At 40.0% G+C, this 18,996-nt stretch overlaps 2 protein-coding genes across 3 annotated transcripts; one reads left to right on the forward strand and one right to left on the reverse strand.

Moving 5' to 3' along the window:
* Window positions 1-304: 304 nt before the first annotated feature.
* LOC135673276 (patellin-6-like) lies at window positions 305-6,557 on the forward strand. Of its 2 annotated transcripts, none has more exons than XM_065182128.1 (6): window positions 305-2,346; window positions 2,878-2,999; window positions 3,572-5,460; window positions 5,550-5,674; window positions 5,766-5,907; window positions 6,103-6,557. In XM_065182128.1, the coding sequence occupies exons 3-6, from the start codon at window positions 4,711-4,713 to the stop codon at window positions 6,364-6,366; spliced, it is 1,281 nt and encodes a 426-aa protein (XP_065038200.1). In that variant the 5' UTR covers window positions 305-2,346; window positions 2,878-2,999; window positions 3,572-4,710; the 3' UTR covers window positions 6,367-6,557. The 2 variants fall into 2 exon arrangements, with proteins under 2 accessions (XP_065038200.1, XP_065038201.1); XM_065182129.1 differs by having other exon boundaries at window positions 3,866-5,460.
* Window positions 6,558-13,082: 6,525 nt separating this feature from the next.
* On the reverse strand, window positions 13,083-14,491 carry LOC135674922 (LOB domain-containing protein 15-like). Its single transcript, XM_065185185.1, has 3 exons — window positions 14,189-14,491; window positions 13,735-13,975; window positions 13,083-13,654 (listed from the first exon to the last, which is right to left on the reverse strand). Exons 1-3 carry the CDS (start codon window positions 14,200-14,202, stop codon window positions 13,280-13,282), a joined length of 630 nt encoding a protein of 209 aa, XP_065041257.1. The 5' UTR covers window positions 14,203-14,491; the 3' UTR covers window positions 13,083-13,279.
* Window positions 14,492-18,996: the final 4,505 nt, after the last annotated feature.

Below are 18,996 nucleotides of genomic sequence, written 5' to 3' on the forward strand. Positions count from 1 at the left end.
GGTAGGTATGGCATTGTTCAGGTATTTCAAATTTCAGCGATAGCTGGTATGCAGGACACTTTTTCATGGTTGAAACTAGTATATCTCTACTGAATTTTTATAATATATGATATATTAAAGTATGCATCTGATGTATTTTTTATTTTATTTGTGTTTAATTTTGTGTCTTGGTAATTAATAATTATAGATGAAGCATCCATTCAAGTTTCTAAATTTTGCATTGAAAGAGCATTCACTGATGATTGACTAGCATTAGGTTGAAGTTGTAATAGATTGTCATAGATCAGATAACATTTATATATAAGTTCTCATTACTTGCTTTAGTGCTATTAATTTGTTATATTTGTTGTTACGTCGTTATGATACATCTGCGTTGCACCGTATATTACTAATGGAGGAAACATGACATATATAATTTGTCATTCCTGTTTCTTGGTTTTTTCGATTGGAATTGTAGCAGAACTGTGGTTTTCTTGGGCTATGGGTTGTCATGTGCTGGAATAGTTAGTACTAAGCATTAGCAAGCAGTGGCTCTTTGTCTCTATTCAGTTCAATGATGAGATTTTGGAGACTGTTTAGACATGACAGTATTCATTTGAAATCTATCTTGGAATTTTGTAGATACCAACTCAGTAATTGTTGGGAAATCTTTACGCCATGGTCGAGGTGTCAGCACGGCTCGGTCCAATCCCGAATGCGTAAAGTTGCCCACGCAAATGCTTGGATAGTGGAAGTGAGCGTCGGGTCAGGTTGGGTTCGAGCCTCGTCTCTCGAGGCTAGCTTTCTCCCTTGGCAGGTTGCCTGCTTCGTCATCTAGTTCCTTCACACAGGCCGAAGTCGGGAGGGGGATTTCCCGACTTAACCCCTCTAAAGTTTAAGTTAGCGTCGAGTGGAGTAAGAGGGAGTTGAGTGCTCGAAGTCCTTCCCCCTGATGTCGGTCAGGGGGTTGGTTTTTATACCTGCGAACGAGGGTCAGTTATACATGATTTGTTAATGGTTGTCGACTCTTCGGGCGGTTGGCTTGTACCTTACGGGCGAGCGCCGATCGACCTGTATGAACCCGCACCTTGTGGCGTCGTTCCGAGCTTTCCGGAACGGCTTTGCGGTATGCGGCGTCAACTTGTACGACGCCGAATAGTACGAGGGTAAGTGGTCGTCCCGTTCGGGTATGAGGTGTCGTATCGTGTTAGCCTAGAGCTCTTTTGTTGGCACTGTCGTGGTCACCGACCGTTGTCACGTGGATGGTGTTGAAATATGTCATATTAGTAGTATTGCTCAATTAGAGATATTCAGTTGGTTTACTTAAAATCTATGCTTGTGTGAGTTCAACTTACACTTGCTGAAAGTTGCTTCTGTTCATGTTTTTAGTGAAAGAATGGGGCACTGAAGCTCATTCTCTGGTATGGGCTTTCGGAAAATGTTAACAATAGGGTCTGCACTTAGGCTGACATAATTTATTCATAATCTTAACTGGCTCCAAAGATTGTCTGAAATTGTTTATTTACCCTACTTTTAGTATTTTACTAGAGCTGTTTATAGATAAGTCTTAAGAATTTCTATTATGATAATTTTGAATGTTAGTTCTGGATCTCTTTTAGAATATGTACTTTTCCTTGAGGCACTTGGAACAATATCTTATTGCATCAGTGCAATGACTGTCCTCTTGCAAGTTTCCCAAGGAGTAGATTTGAAAATTCAGAAAATTTCAGAATGTGTATATATATGCACACATATATTGGTTAAAGAATGTGTATATATATGCACACATATATCTTAAGCCCAGATCGGGTTCAGGATTTGCTATTCACATAGCTAGTGAACACAACCATGCGAGTCATGAGCCCATCTCACAATTGTCCATGATGACCTCAAATTAAGTGGTGACAGGAAAGTTTGAACTCTGTATTCTCAGGGAGAAAATCCCGACCCTAGCTATTGTCCAAAATCATACTTGCTAAGAGTAAAACCTGTTCTTGAAATCAATCAATGAATGGATTTGATACATTGGAAGAAAGTCCTGAGCAGGAGAGCTTCATGAGATGTTGGGTTAATTCAAATATTGCTATTATGTTTATGAGATGTGTATGTGCCTGTAGCTATCCTAGAATTATTTTGTATGAGAAATGGTTTTCTGCTTGCATTTTGAAGGCTTTATGAGACCTGGACTTGATTGATAAATCTTTATCTCTGGTATGTAGTATTATTTTAGTTAATATATACCATGTAATTACATTTTCATACTTGAAAGGTATCTTTTGCATATAGATTGTGAGAGCTGCCTAAACCTTGGGGCTTAAAAAGCAAGCCATGCAATATTTCAATACAGTGAGGAAATGCAGCTTCAAAGTAAGTTGAATTTTACTAGTCCCTAATGCTGCTTTCCTTGGCTTTAGAATCTGGTGTCCAGCATACAGATAATCTGACTGAAAATTCATTCTGATATATGCTTTCTTTTTTTTTTTCATTTGATTACATGTGTCAGTAAGGAATCCAGTAACTTTAGAATCATATCATGCTTTCATCTTTATAATCAAATCGCAAAGATTGAATGTTATATTCTGTTTTGTTGAAATTGGAATCAACGTAACATTTCCTTAATGTTCGGATTAATGTTTATTGTTTACCAAATAAGCAGACATGAAAGAAACAATTATTTGTGAATGTTATATATTCTTTGCACATGAAAGTTCACTGGCCATATTATTCGTCGATGTTGCGTTTTAGAGAATGACAGCACGTCTTTGCCATAGAACTATTGCCTGTCGTGAGTACCTCGTCATTATGTATTGGCATACATCAACCTTCGAAGTTGGCCCGATATGATTGCCCATGTTATGACATGTACTATTTTAACTAATGGGTGCCCTTCTCGTGCAGCCTATGAACCGAAAAATGGGGAGTGCTTCTCGTAGCCTTCTAACCCTGAGATCACTTGTCCAGTGTGAAGACACTGACACTTAATAGTCATGCAGCAGCTACTAGCCTTCCCATGGCCTAAGGTAAATTATATGTTCTCTCTCTCCCTAAAATTAATTTATGTTTCGTATGTACATCTCGCGCACACACAAGAGTGGTAGGTTCCCCTGTCTTCAGGTAACAGCACTAGCACAGTTCTCTCTCTAGAGTTTCCACACACCAAAAAGTGCACCTTCCAGAATTCAGTCAAGGTTTCACAGACCTGCAGAAAACATGTCGTAGAAAAAGAGGTTTGGTGTACACAAACAAACGTAGGATGTAAAATGACTTGTCTACTCGACGCTGCTTTTTATATGTGGTAGATACTATGAAAGTAAAAGGTAAAAGTGATGCCTTCTTTGGTTGGTGAAAGGGCGAAGTAGGCAGAGAGAGCGGTGTGAAGGGTTCGTTGGACTGTTCTTTTGAGCTCCAATCATCCATCACTTGACGCGATAATGGATGTTTGGAGCTCAAATGCTTGCACCGGAACAGTGAGCTTCAAATGAATTTGATTTGGTGGATCACCACAATGAAACATAATTACAATATTGTGAATAAGAAACACAAACATACAACATTCCGTTCTTATATCAGGCTATTATTACATGATACCCAGCCGCAGCGATGACAAGAACATACGGTGTTTCCCTTCCCGGAGCAACAAGTGGATCTCGAGCAGTCTCCATCACGGTTTCTATTCCCTTTCCTTTCCATAGTTGCGGTGTCACACCGAGAGGAACAACCCTCGGGACGACGGTGTGCCGCCAGGTACCCATGGCGCGCTTCTCCACCATCTGATGACCCCCCAACCCACCGTCCCCAAATCACGCAGTATCTCCTCGGAGGAAGCGGTGGTGCCTCGTGATGCTTGCCACTGCTGACCATGTACTGTTTTGTTTTCCATGTGCAGCCTCGTCCCCCCCCTCGGTCACTCTCATTTCGTTGTCAGCTACAGTAAGGCAAGGACGCTGTTGGCCGCTTGGCCTCGATCGGCTCCGTGTCTCGCCCTGCCTATATTGGGTTACCCGTCTCATCAGCAAAAGAGACTTCCTCCGGCACAAACTACGCATCTCTCCATTAACACCCCCGTCCTCCTCCTCCACCTGCAGCAGTCTCAGTCTGACTCTGGTGGCCCGTCAGGTCTTCTTCAGATCGCCATGCCACTGTATCGAGCGCAAGTTTGTCGCACTGCTGTAGACTTTGGTTCCAATTTCACCTGTCCACCAACCAGTCTCTTCCGTCTTTCTCGCCTTCCTTCTCCCCTGCTGCCCGCCTGCCTCCCTCCCACTATTTTATGCCTTGGATTTCAAGAAATCATCCCTTTAACATCTCTTGTGTAGGGTGGCAATGCGTGATTTAACTTTGGCTTTTGCTACTTTTACGGAGCTACTTTTCCTCTCATCCTCCCAATATTGAATACTTTCAGATGTAGAATTGGAAATGATGCTTTAAGCTATATATATATATATTTGTGAATGGAGATAAGGGGAAAAAGAAGTAGTCACGGGCCACCCATGTCCCCTGAGAGGCTCCACAAAAAAACAAAAGCTGTACAGGACTTCCATCACGCCATCATCATAATGTCACAAACCCTCCGGCCGCAACCATTCAATTCCATTCAATTTAACTTCCCACCTCTTCTCCCTTCTCTCTCCTCTCAAACTTCCCCACCTGCCACTCCTCCTAAGCTGATAAAGCTCTGAGAAAAGACCCAACGCAGGCTTACCTTCACTCTCGTTTCTCTCGTCTCATACAATGGAGCCATCTCAAGCAACCCCTGAGCCCGTCCCTTCGCCCAAGCCTGCCACCAAGCGGAGCCTTCTCAGCTCCCTCATGGAGGTTGCTGCCGCCGCCACCACCGCCACTGCCGCCCTGCAGCGCTCCTCTTCCTTCAAGGAGGACTCCTACCTCGCCTCCAGCCTCAGGTCCTCGGAGCTGAAGGCCCTGCAGGAACTCAAGCAGCTCCTCTCTACCTCCACCAAGCCCATCAGCATATGGGGCGTCCCGGTAGCCCCCGCTGGCGGCGGCGGCGGCGACGAGCGGGCGGACGTGGTGCTCCTCAAGTTCCTGCGGGCGCGCGACTTCGACGCGGGGCAGTCGCACGCCATGCTGCTGCAGTGTGCGGAGTGGCGACGGGAGTTCGGCGCGGACGGGCTGGCGGACGAGGAGCTGGTTGGGTTCAAGGAGATGGAAGGCGTGGTGGCGTACATGCACGGCTGGGACCGCCGGGGCCACCCGGTGTGCTACAACGCCTACGGCGTCTTCAAAGACAAGGCTATGTACGACCGCATCCTTGGTGACGCCGAGAAGCTGCAGCGCTTTCTCCGGTGGCGCGTCCAAGTGATGGAGCGCGGCGTCGGCCTGCTCCAGCTCCGCCCCGGCGGCATCAACTCCATCATCCAGGTCACCGACCTCAAGGACATGCCTAAGCGCGAGCTCCGCGCCGCCTCCAAGCACATACTCTCCCTCTTCCAGGACAACTACCCGGAAATGGTGGCCAGAAAGGTATGTCCATGGCCAATCTTCCTCCTTGTTGCCTTCATTCTCTCAACAATCATAACATGCCCTGTAATCTATGTATGCATCAAACGCAGGTGTTCATCAACGTCCCTTGGTATTTCAGCGTGCTGTACGCAATGATAAGTCCATTTCTGACAGACCGGACGAAGAGCAAGTTTGTGATCGCCAGAGAAGGCAATGTGGCGGAGACACTCTACAAGTAAAATCACTACATTCTCCCCCTTTCTTCTCTGCTCTCGAATTCTTGTGCCATTTTCTTTTGTTGACCCTGAGGACAACTGGGGTTGCAGGTTCATCAGGCCAGAGTTTGTGCCGGTGCAGTATGGAGGGTTGAGCCGGCCGGGCGACCTGCAGAACGGCCCTCCCAAGCCGGCCACCGAGTTCACCATCAAGGGCGGAGAAAAAGTAAACCTCGAAATCGATGGCATCGAGGTATTCTCACACAACCAAACCCCTTGGTCGCTTGTCATTGTTAATGGTAGCACACCATTTGTTTTATCCGGAAGCAGCACCTTTGGGACTCGACTCTCAGCCATGTGCTCGCTGCACATGAAGCCATACGATGCAGTATTCGTCCTCTCGAGTCGTAGATCATTGTAGAACTGATTTCTTGGTGGATTGGCTCAGGCAGAGGCCACCATCGCATGGGACATCGCGGTAGGAGGATGGGACTTGGACTACGGCGCCGAGTACGTGCCGAGCGACGAGGGGAGCTACACCGTTGTGGTGGAGAAGACAAGGAGGATTCCGGCTGCGGCCGACGAGCCCATCCACGACGTGTTCATCGCCAGGGAGGCGGGGAAGATGGTGCTGTCCATAGACAACACCAGCTCGAGAAGAAGAAAGGTCGCGGCTTACAGATACTTCGTCCGCAAAGCATCATCCATGTAGTCGCAGCATGAGAGCCTTCCCCCCTTGCGTCTAGTTTACTTGAGATTAGTTCAGGCATGAGTGGCTGCGTTTTATCTTTCGTTGTACGTGTATTATAAGAAAATCTAGTCTCTTTTTCCGATCTATGTCGGAGAAAAGTGGATTTGAATCCATAATTATTAATATGCTGACTTGGGGTGGCTTTCTTGTAATGCTTCGTTCTCAGATCCAATTCTAGGGATGCATGCATGCTACAACATATCACAATCTTCAACATTAGAACTCGGATTCGGCGTTCAAGCGCATGTGTAGGCGTTTGTCTCACACGCTCCCAGTCCGATCCCGAAGCGGCGGTACTCTCTCACCATACGCGCCGTAGATTTGTCGGTATCGGCCATGCTTCTTCTATATGTGCATTGGTTTTGAAAGATGTGAAGGGGATCACGAGCATCTGAGATGGACGGTGTGGGGACGTCTGCTATGGCGCCTTTCACGCCTCTCGAGAGGAGGCAAGAGTGGCCTTGGGGCAGCGAGAATTACGGTGACTTTGAGTCGATGCACGCCACGCCGTGGTCTCCTCCTCCATTGCGTTGGTCCTGCCTCGTCTTTATCTCAGAGGGAGGAGGTCCCTACCGTCTCTTCTCTCTCTCTCTCTCTCTCTCTCTCTGACTTGCATGCTCGAATTGTAGTTGGGTGATTGGACTGGTCGAGGCATTTCTGCTACACTTGTTTAGCTTTTGTCTGTTTAAAGCTGGTGAAAGCGGACGCCGCGTTTGAATGCAGAGCGCGAATCCACGCGAAGAGAAGACTGCTATAATGTGTGTGCGTGGGTGAGAGCGAGAGAGAGAGAGAATCCGATGGATCGGCAGCAGATGGATTTTATTTGAAACGAATTGGGATTAATATAATAATAATTATTAATAATAATAATATTATTATTAGCGATTTGATTTGAATAATTAATAATGATAACGTTCAAATTTTAAACTGAATTCAGATATATTTTTTATCAATTAAAGATGGATTTGAATAAATACACGAGTTGGCTGATTTGGTCGTAAGCTTAAATATGACACGACTTTTATGTAGAAAGCAGTCAAAGAATCGGCTTTGACCAGCCTTTGTGATCTTCTCTCTCTCTCTCACTCTCTGCACCGCCGTCTATCCGACGGAGCTCAACTCCAATCTTAAATTCGTGAATCTCAATGAACATTTACATAATACATTTTTCTTTACATATTTCTTAATAAACACATCAATATATCTGACTAAATAACAAGATCGATCAACTATCATTTAATGCTTTAATTTATACCGTACCTCTAATCCCCAATAGCGATAAAAAATGGGGACATTAGAAATAACATGTACCAATATGCTAAGTAATAAATAAATGATATTTTATACATGAACTAAATACCAATTAAAAGGGAAAAAAGATTGCCAATTTGATATTAATGTATACATTATATTAATAGTAGATAATAATTCCAGAAGCATAGAATGTTACTAAGATATGGTAAGTATCGGACAGACATGGCATTCGAATGTATACTTGTTAGATCTCGCTTATCAATGTTGTTGCATGATAAGTATATGTTACATTAGATATGATGTCACGTACACTCATATATAAATAATCATCTCACTTCACAACAATACAGCATCATGCATGAAATATCGTCTGACAACACAAAACAAGTAAACTTGTACGCTCATTCGGATGAAAATAGATACAAATATGTCATCATCGTTGTAATTGATAGCAGATAAGATTTCTTCAACTATGAAGAAATTTTTTATAAGAAAAAAATTAGGAAAGAATTCAATTGAGATATTATTTTATGTGCATCTCACATTAAACGAAATTTCATTTTCATTTCTCAATTTTACAAATAAAATAATATCTCCATTAAATTCTTTCTTAACTTTTTTCTTATCAAAGATTTAAGTTTTTAACTCTTTTCTTATCAAAGATTTAAGTACGGGGGCATCCTTGGTCCAAGGCCAGAGTAAAGACAATGTTTATGAATGGCCGTCAGTTCCACAAATAAAACAACCCACTGTCTACTCCTCAATTGCAACTCCAATGTGGCATCGTCGTCTCGATCATCCCTCACTCTCTATCCAAAATAAATTACTTTCTCGTTATTCTCTTCCTACTCTTAAAAATAAAAGTATTATCACTCATTGTGATGCTTTTCTCAGTAATAAAAGTCATAGACTTCCTTTTGACACTTCTTCCATATCATGTTCTACACCAATTAAAATTATTTATACTGATGTCTGGGGCCCTGCTTCTATCACATCTAAGTTTAGATTTTATGTCATTTTTGTAGACTATTTTACTAAGTACACATGGATATACCATCTCCGTCATAAATCAGAAGTTTCAACAATCTTTGCCAACTTTAAAAAGCTAGTTAAAAACTTCTTCCAGTCTACCATTAAAACAGTCTACTCTGATGGTGGCGGTGAATATCAAGCCCTCACATTCTACCTCTTAACCTGTGGCATCCAACATCTTAAGTCACCTCCACACACTCCTCAACTATTTGGCTCTGATGAACGTAAACATCGACATATCATAGAAACTGATCTCACTCTTCTACATCAAGCCTCCATGCCCGCCACTTTTTGGTCTGTAGCTTTCCAAACTATCGTCCACCTTAGTGATCGTATGCTCACTCCGGTCCTCCAATATCAATCATCATTTGAAAAAAAATTTTCTAAATTTTCTAATCTTCACAAACTCAGAATATTTGATTGTTTATGTTATCCATGCTACGTCCTTATACACCACATAAGATCACACTAAGATCTAAGTCTTACATTTTTATAGGATATTCTCTTGAACATAATATCTTTTCGATGCTACAATACATTAACATTATAGAATAATACCATATTGAAAATAATAAAAGATAAAAAGAATTATTGAAGAAACTTTATTGAAGAAGCTTGAATGCATTAACATGTCTCTCTCCTGTTTATACAGATTAGGAAGGAGAATTTCCCTCAACAGAATAGAGGATTTCCCTCAACAGATTAGTGATCATCACTATTATGATTATAACCACCGTCAATAGATTACTATCATTTTTATGATTGCAGAACATTAGCTTTTAGGATGAAGGATCCATGTTGGGCGTCTCAAGCCATTCGCAAACCCCAAATGGTTTGTAGTGGTCTACAAGTTATAAAAGGATCATCACACATGACATTGTTATGCTAAATTGCCTCAAATGTTAAGCTAGATCCATTAGAATACGAAATTAAGATTTCTTCGATATATTTTAAAAAATATCATCTTAGCTAATAAGGATTTTGACTCGGGATACCAACAAAGTAGGTCAGGAAGGAAATACTTCCCTATCTCTATTTCCCATTTAGACAAGACAGGACAAGGATGGACAATCTTCATTTCGGTAGGGAATTCATGGGTTTTCCATATCCTTCTAATTGATCTATTAAATTTAAAAAATACTATCAAACTTAATTAATAATATTAAAATATATACATAATAAAAGATAAATATATTCATATATAAACAAAATCAAAATTACTATAATTCGTGAGAGAAGCAAGGAAAGATGGAGGGGGTTCGGTGAAAAATGTAGGAAGGGGCGACGGTTACAACGATAAATGAGGTGAGGTTGTGGAGTGGGCGAGGACTACTGCGATGAGGGGACGAGGGGCTGCGATGGTTGCAACGATGAGGAGGGGGTATTGTGACGAAGGAGGGCAAAAGAAAAGAGGGAGAAAGAGTGTGTGATGAAATAAGGAGGAGAAAAAGAGAAGAATACTAAGGAATTATCATTGTCATAATATGTTTATCGTTTACAACAATTGATCGTAAAAGGAATCTTTATTTATCGATGGAGATATGAGGCGGACTTTTGAAGATAGTCAAATAGTTACCATGGCATCACTTGTGATTAAGGATTGGATACATACAAAATATGAGACCACGAGGAGGAGTTATTACTATCCAATGAGAAAATAATTTATTTAATTCAATTAAACCAAATGATTTTTTAATTGAAACATAATCGATTTAATCAAAGTTCACTTGTGTTTGAACATAGCAACTTAGCCCATGTATTAATGAGCTAACTACGAGTATGGATACAAGACTAGAGTGTTTTATTTGTCCCATCTCATATTTATATGAATAAAATAAAATATTTATCATCCTCGCCCTTTTTTTTTCATCCCCACATGTATAATTAACATCCATAACTTTGATCATTAATAGTAAGATGTTAGAATAAAATCTCTTTATTTATTACTTACTCTTTATAAACAATAAAATCATAACTTCATTAAATATCTTTTATAAAAAAAAAATAAAAGATGCATGGATAGGAGGGCATATAGATTGTAGGCCAGATGTGAATATGTGAATAGTGTTTGTGTCACATGAGTTGCAAGCCTAGATGAGTCATGCCGTATGGTACGGTTATGTCATGCTGCATCCCTACCAAAAGTCTACTCTTGATCTAACTTGATTTAGGTGATGAAAAGATTTATTTAAAATAATTTTAAAATAATTTGATTTATAATAATTGGAGTGAGCACAAAGGTGGTAAAATAACTCTTCAATCAACGTGGGATTAAACGTGCCCCCTTAGTAAGTGACTTGAGATCTTATGAGTCCTCTTTCTAATGTCAATATGTTAATCTATATTATTATGATTGTCTAGCATAGATGATAATTCAAACTATGACTCTTTTCTGAATCTCTCACAAATAGAGTTGGTGTCAAGAATGTTATTATTGAATCAAAATCCTATAAAAATTACATTGAAGACGCAAAGCCTCTCCGATGCTTAAACCAGCATGTGATCTTAGAGGATTCAGTCCAATATCAAATCTATTAAATATTAATCGTAATTATTCATGATGATATACCCAATGATATTTATAGTACGATAGGTAATCACGATACATAAAGAAGTGGATAGATACCGAGGCTATTACATATACGATCATGAATTCATGAAATCATAAAATTATGAGATTTCATTGATAAGTATGTTAAGTCTCACATCGTTTGAAGAGTAGAGGAACTAAGATCTTATAGGCACTAGAGTCACCCTCCATCCTTAGAGATACATTTGGGGTTTACATCGAAAAGAAAAACCATGCAAACTCATCCAAAACGAACAATTTCTCGTGAACCCTCGTACTTGTGCTAATGATGACAAATGATGATTTATCAACTAGTACTATAAGGAGGGTCCACTAGGCCTTCTCTTTTATCTTCATATGTACCTTCGAAATATCCATAAATCTTCACAAAGGCAATTAACATAATTAATAATTGATGGCATCTTATCATTAAGCTCATAATTTATCATTAACTTTAGAGCATAGAAAGATGGCAATCAAGTTCTTCTGCATTCGATCCTACGAAAGAGAAGTGAAAAAGAAATCAGCTTTAAGGGAAGACGCAGAAGATGATGTTTATAGATGGCAATCAAAGCTGTGTTGGATGTGGTGGTAAAATTGAAACTTCTCTTGGTATAGATGCTATTTCCTCGTCTAATGCAAGCAGCCTCATGCCACAACGCAAAGGATAAGGGTGGAATTAATTAGGAGTCTCCGGGAGATGGGAAAAATAAGCATCTCGAGATGCCACCATTTCAAGCAACCAAGAAGATGGTTGTCCAAACACCATCGCATTCGTGGAAGCCACTTAACAAACAGGAGATACAGCAAGTTGTAATGTGATGGAAGAATGAAAGCTGGCAAAACTATACTATACTACCCTCATTTTATATTGTCCTCCTCGTGTTCCTATACTATACTATACTATACTATACTATACTATACTATACTACTCTCATCTTGGCATCATCGCTCTGGTTTCAGCCATTGAAACTTCACACGCCAAGGAAACTTCCCATGCCAAGGAAACTTCACACGTGTTACCGTCGATTGAAACTTCACACGCCAAGGAAACCATCCAGTTTCAGCCATATACATATGTTCTTCCCATGGTTTTTCCTTGAAGAAAAGGAAACCTGATAGAGAATGCAATACTGTTTATCTCTTTTGTTTTGACCTTCTTTAATGAAGATAATTCCACCCTATCCAAGCAAGGGTTGCTGCTTGAAGAAGAGCTTGGCTACTCTCAACCATACTTGAAACTATTTACTTGCTGCTTTCTGACTTGTACTCCCATGTGAGCTTGTGAAGCCCGCCAACACCGAGGGCACTTGTACAACCATATGAAGAGGATTAAGACCTCCTAACCGAGGATGAGGCTTCTCTTCAATGGAGAAAAGGAATCAGTCGTAGATCACTACATAAGCAGCATCGGCTACTGACAACAGGGATATACTGAATAAAACTAGATTGGATTAGTCAAAGGTCTTTTGAGGAAGAAGATAAAAATATCCAAGGCAGTAAGCACTGCCATTTCCAAAGGTAGGGTTAGGGTTCCATTTTCGAAAGGGAATGAATGAATGAGTCAATGGCCAAGTCCATAAGAAGCTACCAAGGCCGCATGGGGAGAATCATATCAGTCATAAAACTTTGTCCCCCTCCTTAAATGCTGAAACCTTGAGATCCTTTCTTAGAGGCACAGACAAACATGTAAAAGCAAACCCCAAATCCCAGTTCAGTCAACCATGTCACTCGCACATGCATGCTCACATCTCCATGCTTCTGCACTGAAGACCAATCTTTATTCTAATAATGCATGATAAAGACTAGTAATTAATCCCTGCTAATTAGTGGTGCGGTATTGGACAACCCCAAAGCACTGTGAATCCTCTCCTAATATATCAAGCTTAAGAAGCATAAAGCTTGATCATGAACCGTGAAACAATGTTCCAGATACTGCATGGGCTTTCTGGACACCAACTAAATCCAAAAAGAACCGAACATATATTCCAATTTTTACCTCCAACATGTAATAAATTTCTACCCGAAGTAAGCAACATTTTCGTTGGTGATGGAGCTGTAATCTGTGGAGCTGGAAGCAGCGGTGTACATGGAAGAAGAGGAGGTGGCAGGAGCGGTAGTCGTGAGGCGTGGTGGTGCAGCAACTGAGATCTCCACGGAGGAGGCGAGCAAAGCGGTAGCATGAGATGTGGAAAGGATGGCGGCATTAGTTTGCCCGTACTTGTGTTTCAGTATCTCCGCCTTCACCGCTGCAAGTTCTGCCTCCAAGGCTTGGACTTGCTGCTGTAAGGCTGAGATGACTCCCATACAACCGTAGACAGGATCTCTGAGCCTTATGTCTGCTTCATAGACGAGACTGTTTGCTGCATCAGCTCTCTGGCTCTCAGAAACCTCCTGATCACGAGAAAGAAACAGATTATGCTGCAAGTTCCATGCACGAGGAATTGCAGAGATCCACAAATCTACTCTCTTACCATTAACATCTTGGAGACGTTGCTTGCACCGAAGACTTTATGGGCCGATGCGAACTTCTGGGGCTCGTGTGGGGAGAAATAAGGAGAGAAGGGGCACTCCTGAGCACATCGCCGCCGCAAGAGCTTACAAGCGGCGCATGGAGTTGTCTTGTTCAGGGTCCCAACCGGGCCTGGCCGTGCCATGTGGTCGGAGACATCAACCTCCCTCTTGATCTTCTTCCCTACCTCATCAAGCTTCTCCCTGTGGCACAACATGAAAGGAAAAGGATGAGCCGTAGGGTTAGGGTTTTGGTGCTGTGTTGATACATGAGTGCAGGGATACTATCTTGGTGTCAGTTATGATGCAGATCAAACAGGGGATGAAAGATACAAAACTCAGCGGAGCTAAAATCTTCACATATTGCATGCCACAAATAAAGAGATGATGAGGGATGGAATCACCGGTGTTGCTTACCTTGCTGTGGACATTCAGGCATGCTCCTCGGAAAGAGAAAGAGAGATGGTATATGAAGGAAGAAAGGAGTGCTTGAGAGGTAAGGGAGTGCTTAAAAGGCAAGGGAAAGTGGGCCTAAGTTAATATCATAAACGATCAGCAAAAGACAAGAAGTAGGAGGGTAAAGGAGATGTTTGGAATTATTCGGTGTTGTTGATGATGTTACAGTTAACTCAGATCGAATCCTCCATGGCAGATAGATTGATGAGTGGGGAACAAAGAAAGAGAGGAAGAAAGGAGGTTCTCTTTGGTGGAGAATGCCAGATCTGTTCTGCTTAGCTTGTTCATAATTTGGAATCCTTCTCATGTTGACTTTAGAAAGAGATAGCACAATAGATTTGGCTTAATGAAAATTAATCTAAAGGAACACAGTACATCAACATGCCGACACTGGAGATGGATCATTATATCTTAGTCATACATGAACATCAACCAGTACTATATATACCTTATGAAACTGATAGTGCAGCAACTCCATTCTTTAATGGTTTTGTGGTATTGATCGGTTCAAATGGTTGTCACATTTTGGGACCAAAAACCATCTCATTGTGTTTAATAATTCCATCCTTTGTGAATTTCAACTTTGCCTCATCTGAGATATCCAATCGTCTAAATTTCACATGAATGCATATACTTGTCAGCAATCTGAATTTTATCTTACCAAAAGGCTCGCATAACATCTGAGCCCTAATCAATTTAAGGGCGTGACTCTTTAGTTTGAGCACACAATAGTAGGAAGATGTTTGAAGGTTGTACGCCAAGCACAAAAATGAGGGCTTCACGTCTGATAAATGTCAAGTGCACCTGCAGAATAACATCTATATCAGCCTCCAAAATACTGCTTTCGTTGAAAGACACCATTGTGGGATTTGAAGGTGGTCTGACAAGTGGTGGCATGAAACGCATCAAATCCCACTTGTGGTTTAGATTTTGTATTTGTTTAGTGAATTGAGTAATTATAACACGCATTGAAAGCATTTGAAGTGAGATCCCATAAGAAGCGATTGCTGTCGTCGTCGTCTAGTTCAGAAACCTACAAGAAACAATGGCTGGCAGACTGGTAGGCTGAGGTAAGAGAGGATCTCGCTTTGGTTCACCAGTCTCTCTACACTTTCGTCGTCCTTGTTTCTCTGTCGGTGGCGGAAGAACAACATGAACCTTACAATAAGTCTGGTGGTGCTCAAGGTGGGTTTAATTAAAAAGCATATGCTTATCTTGTAAGCAAATGGCACATCTATTTCTGTTTGACCCGTATTTCGTGGCTGCACAACTGCAGCTCTGTCGCTGAGAGAGAGAGGGAGAGAGAGAGAGAGAGATCCTAATGGAAACTATAACAAAGCTTGTGCTAACAACTGTGGAGGACTAAAACAATGCCCATTACAAAACACTACGTCGATAACACTATAGGATCAAAAGCCATTGGATCTATTCCAAAATTGACTTTAGATCAATCTTGCATGGCATTATAAAAGATCATTCCATTGACTCTTCGATAGAAGTTCAATCTTTTGAATAGCGACCGTGTTGGAGATGAAGGAGCAAGGAAAAAACAGAATACTACGATGCAAATAAAAAGAACCCTTTCGACTCAAGAAAACTGATATAGTATTAAAAAACAGGAGGATTGATAAGAACTTACAAGATACCAAATGCACATAGACTCTATCTATATCTCTATCTTTCTTCATGAACTACGGTCCTATTTATAGGACATAGTGACAACCACCCTATAACTACTAGATTGAGGTAGTTATTGAAACCACCCTATAACTACTATATCATGATTGAGGTGATTATTAAAATCATCATGTAACCACTAGATCATGATAACTATCTAGATAGATAACTATGAATCAAATCTCAACACTCTCTTTGATTCATTGTTGCACACACCAATTTACGACATAAAATAAACATCTAAAGCTCCACTTGTTCATCCGTTCCACAATACTTCATTGTTATGGCTCCACTTGCTACAAGATTTCTTTCGATCATCTAAAGCTCCTACACAATCACTATCAATGAAACCAAATAATTTACATTTAAATTTTATTTTGAACACCCATTTTAACCCAATCGCTTTCTTTTCTTTCGGTAGATCCATTAGCTCCCGAGTTTCATTCTTCTCAATTGACTTGATTTCCTCCTTCATTGCTTTTCTCCATTCCCCTTTTTTAACTGCTTCCTCAAAAGTTATTGGATCTGAAATAAACAAAGCAAATGTTGAGTTATAAATTTCTGTCAGTGATCTGAAATTTCTTGGAGGGGTTTCATCTGAGGAATCCGAATTTGAACTGCTATTGGGTGAGGTTGACGTTGAACTTATTGGAGTTCAATAAATAATTTCTGTCACTTGATTCTGCAGAGTGTCTAGTTCCGCTAAAATCTGTATTTGTGTTCCACCTTTATTGGTCTCCCAATTCCAACTTGCCCTTTCATCAAACATAACATTTCTGTTAATAATAACTTTGCCACTAACAGGGTTATATAATCGATATGCTTTTGATTGTAAAGAATAATCAATTAAAATACATTTTTCAGATTTTTCATCAAGCTTGTGATGATTTTGTGAATTCATCAAAGCATAAGCAATACAACCAAAAATTCTTAGATGTCTAACACTTGGTTTCATATCATACCAAGCCTCAAGAGGAGTTCGATTTATAACGGTCTTTATTGGTAAAATATTTAATAAATAAACTGTTGTTGCAATTGCTTCTGTCCAAAACTGATTTGGAAGATGTTTTCCTTTAAGCAAACTTCTTTCCATTTCAATGACAGTCTGATTCTTACGTTCAGCTACACCATTTTACTCCAGTGTATATGGTGCTGTCAATTCTGAATACCGTTTTCTTCATAAAAAGAATTAAACTCATTAGATAAAAATTCACCACCTCTATCTGTCCGAAGTGTCTTTATATATCTACCACTTTGTCTTTCTACAAGTGCCTTCAACTTTCGAAAATTATCAAATATTTCAATTTTTAATTTTAAAAAATATACCAAACTCATACGACTATAATCATCCGTAAACAATAGAAAATATTGACTTTCACCAAACGATTTTGTATTCATAGGTCCACATAAATCAGCATGAATTAATTCAAGACAATTAGATGCTCTCCATGCTTTTCCAATAGGAAATGATTTTTTACTTTGTTTCCCATAAATACATCCTTCACATACATCAAGTGTATTAATCTTGGGCAATCCGAAAACCATTCCTTTTTGATTTAACAATCTTAAACCTTTAATGTTAAGGTGTCCATATCTTAAATGTCATAAACTAGACTTATTCTTTTGAGTTGCGATAAACGCATGCCTTTCAATATTTGACACATCAAGTGGAAACATTTTGTTTTGTGTCATGCAAACATTTACTATAATCAAACTAGATTTTTTATCTCTAATAGTGCATGAATCATCATCAAATATTACTGAATATCCATCATCTACTAATTGTCCAACACTCAACAAGTTATATGATAAAGTAGGAACAAAGAAAACATTATCAAGATATTTTACCTTCCCTTGATTTGTCTTCACCTCAATTGTTCCTTTTCTTTTACTTAAATTTGTTTACTATCTCCAAGTCTAACATTCAACTTGTGAGTTTCATAAATATCTCTCCTCTATCTCCAAGTCTAACATTCTTCTTTTGAAGTAGAAGACTCCTCCTTAACCTGAAATGTTTTTTCTTCACTTTTTTCAAGTGACCTGTTCAACCTTACTTCATGTGCTTGCAAGAAACCCATTAGTTCATCAAATGAATATGTAGATAAATCTTTTGATTCCTCAATTGCGGTAACAATATGATCAAATTTCGGAGTTAAACTTCTCAAAACTTTTACAATAATTATATGATCAGAAAGATGTTCACCATAAGATTTCATTTAACTAACAATTTCAGTCACTCGAGAAAGAAAATCTTGCACCGATTCATTGCTTTTCATGAACAAAATTTCAAACTCACGACAGAGGGTTTGAAGTTTTACCGTAATCACCCTTGATGAACCTTAAAATTCATTTTAAAGTATCAACCAAGCTTGCTTTGAGGTTGTCGTTGCTGTAATTTTTGAGAAGATCGTCTCATGTACAGCTTGTTGAATGAAGAATAATGCCTTTGAATCCTTCTTTCTATTCTCCCTCAGCCTGATTTCATCATATAGATCTGCATATCCATTCTCTATTAAATCCCAAAGATCTTGAGACTTGAATAGAGTCTTTATCTTGATACAGACTTGAATAGAGTCTTTATCTTGATACTCCAAAATTCATAGCTTTTGCCCGAGAAGATGGGAATAAGGGGTTGAGACATGGAATTACCATTAAAAGCCATAATGCCCTGTTCAAATTGAAACTAGGCTCTGATACCACAAATGTTAGGAATGGAGAAGCAAAGAAAAAACAGAATACTACGATGCAAGTAAAAAGAAAGTATTAAAAAATAGGATGATTGATAATAACACTTACAAGATACCAAATACACACAGACTCTATCTATATCTCTATCTTGCTTCATGAACTACGGTCATACTTATAGGACCTAGTGACAACCACCCTATAACTATTAGATCATGATTGAGGTGGTTATTGAAATCATCATGTAATCACTAGATCATGATAACTATCTAGATAGATAATTATGAATTAAATCGACGATGCACGTGGCACTGAACGTGGACTGTCGGGGTGTGACCCCGGCCTCATCAGATCCCTCACCTGCGGCACAGGATCCGTCACCCCGTGTAAGTTAGTGTGTAGACGCT

Source organism: Musa acuminata, chromosome BXJ1-5 (genome assembly GCF_036884655.1).
Source record: "Musa acuminata AAA Group cultivar baxijiao chromosome BXJ1-5, Cavendish_Baxijiao_AAA, whole genome shotgun sequence".
Taxonomy (NCBI): domain Eukaryota; kingdom Viridiplantae; phylum Streptophyta; class Magnoliopsida; order Zingiberales; family Musaceae; genus Musa; species Musa acuminata.

Bases quoted from the DNA above. Each gene is read 5' to 3' on its own strand.
- LOC135673276 (XM_065182128.1), top strand. From the start codon at position 4,711: ATGGAGCCATCTCAAGCAACCCCTGAGCCCGTCCCTTCGCCCAAGCCT. The intron at 5,675-5,765 runs GTAAAATCACTA...CTGGGGTTGCAG, and splicing joins GTGGCGGAGACACTCTACAA to GTTCATCAGGCCAGAGTTTG. The intron at 5,908-6,102 runs GTATTCTCACAC...GGATTGGCTCAG, and splicing joins TCGAAATCGATGGCATCGAG to GCAGAGGCCACCATCGCATG.
- LOC135674922 (XM_065185185.1), bottom strand. The intron at 13,655-13,734 runs GTAAGAGAGTAG...TCTCGTGATCAG, and splicing joins ACGTCTCCAAGATGTTAATG to GAGGTTTCTGAGAGCCAGAG.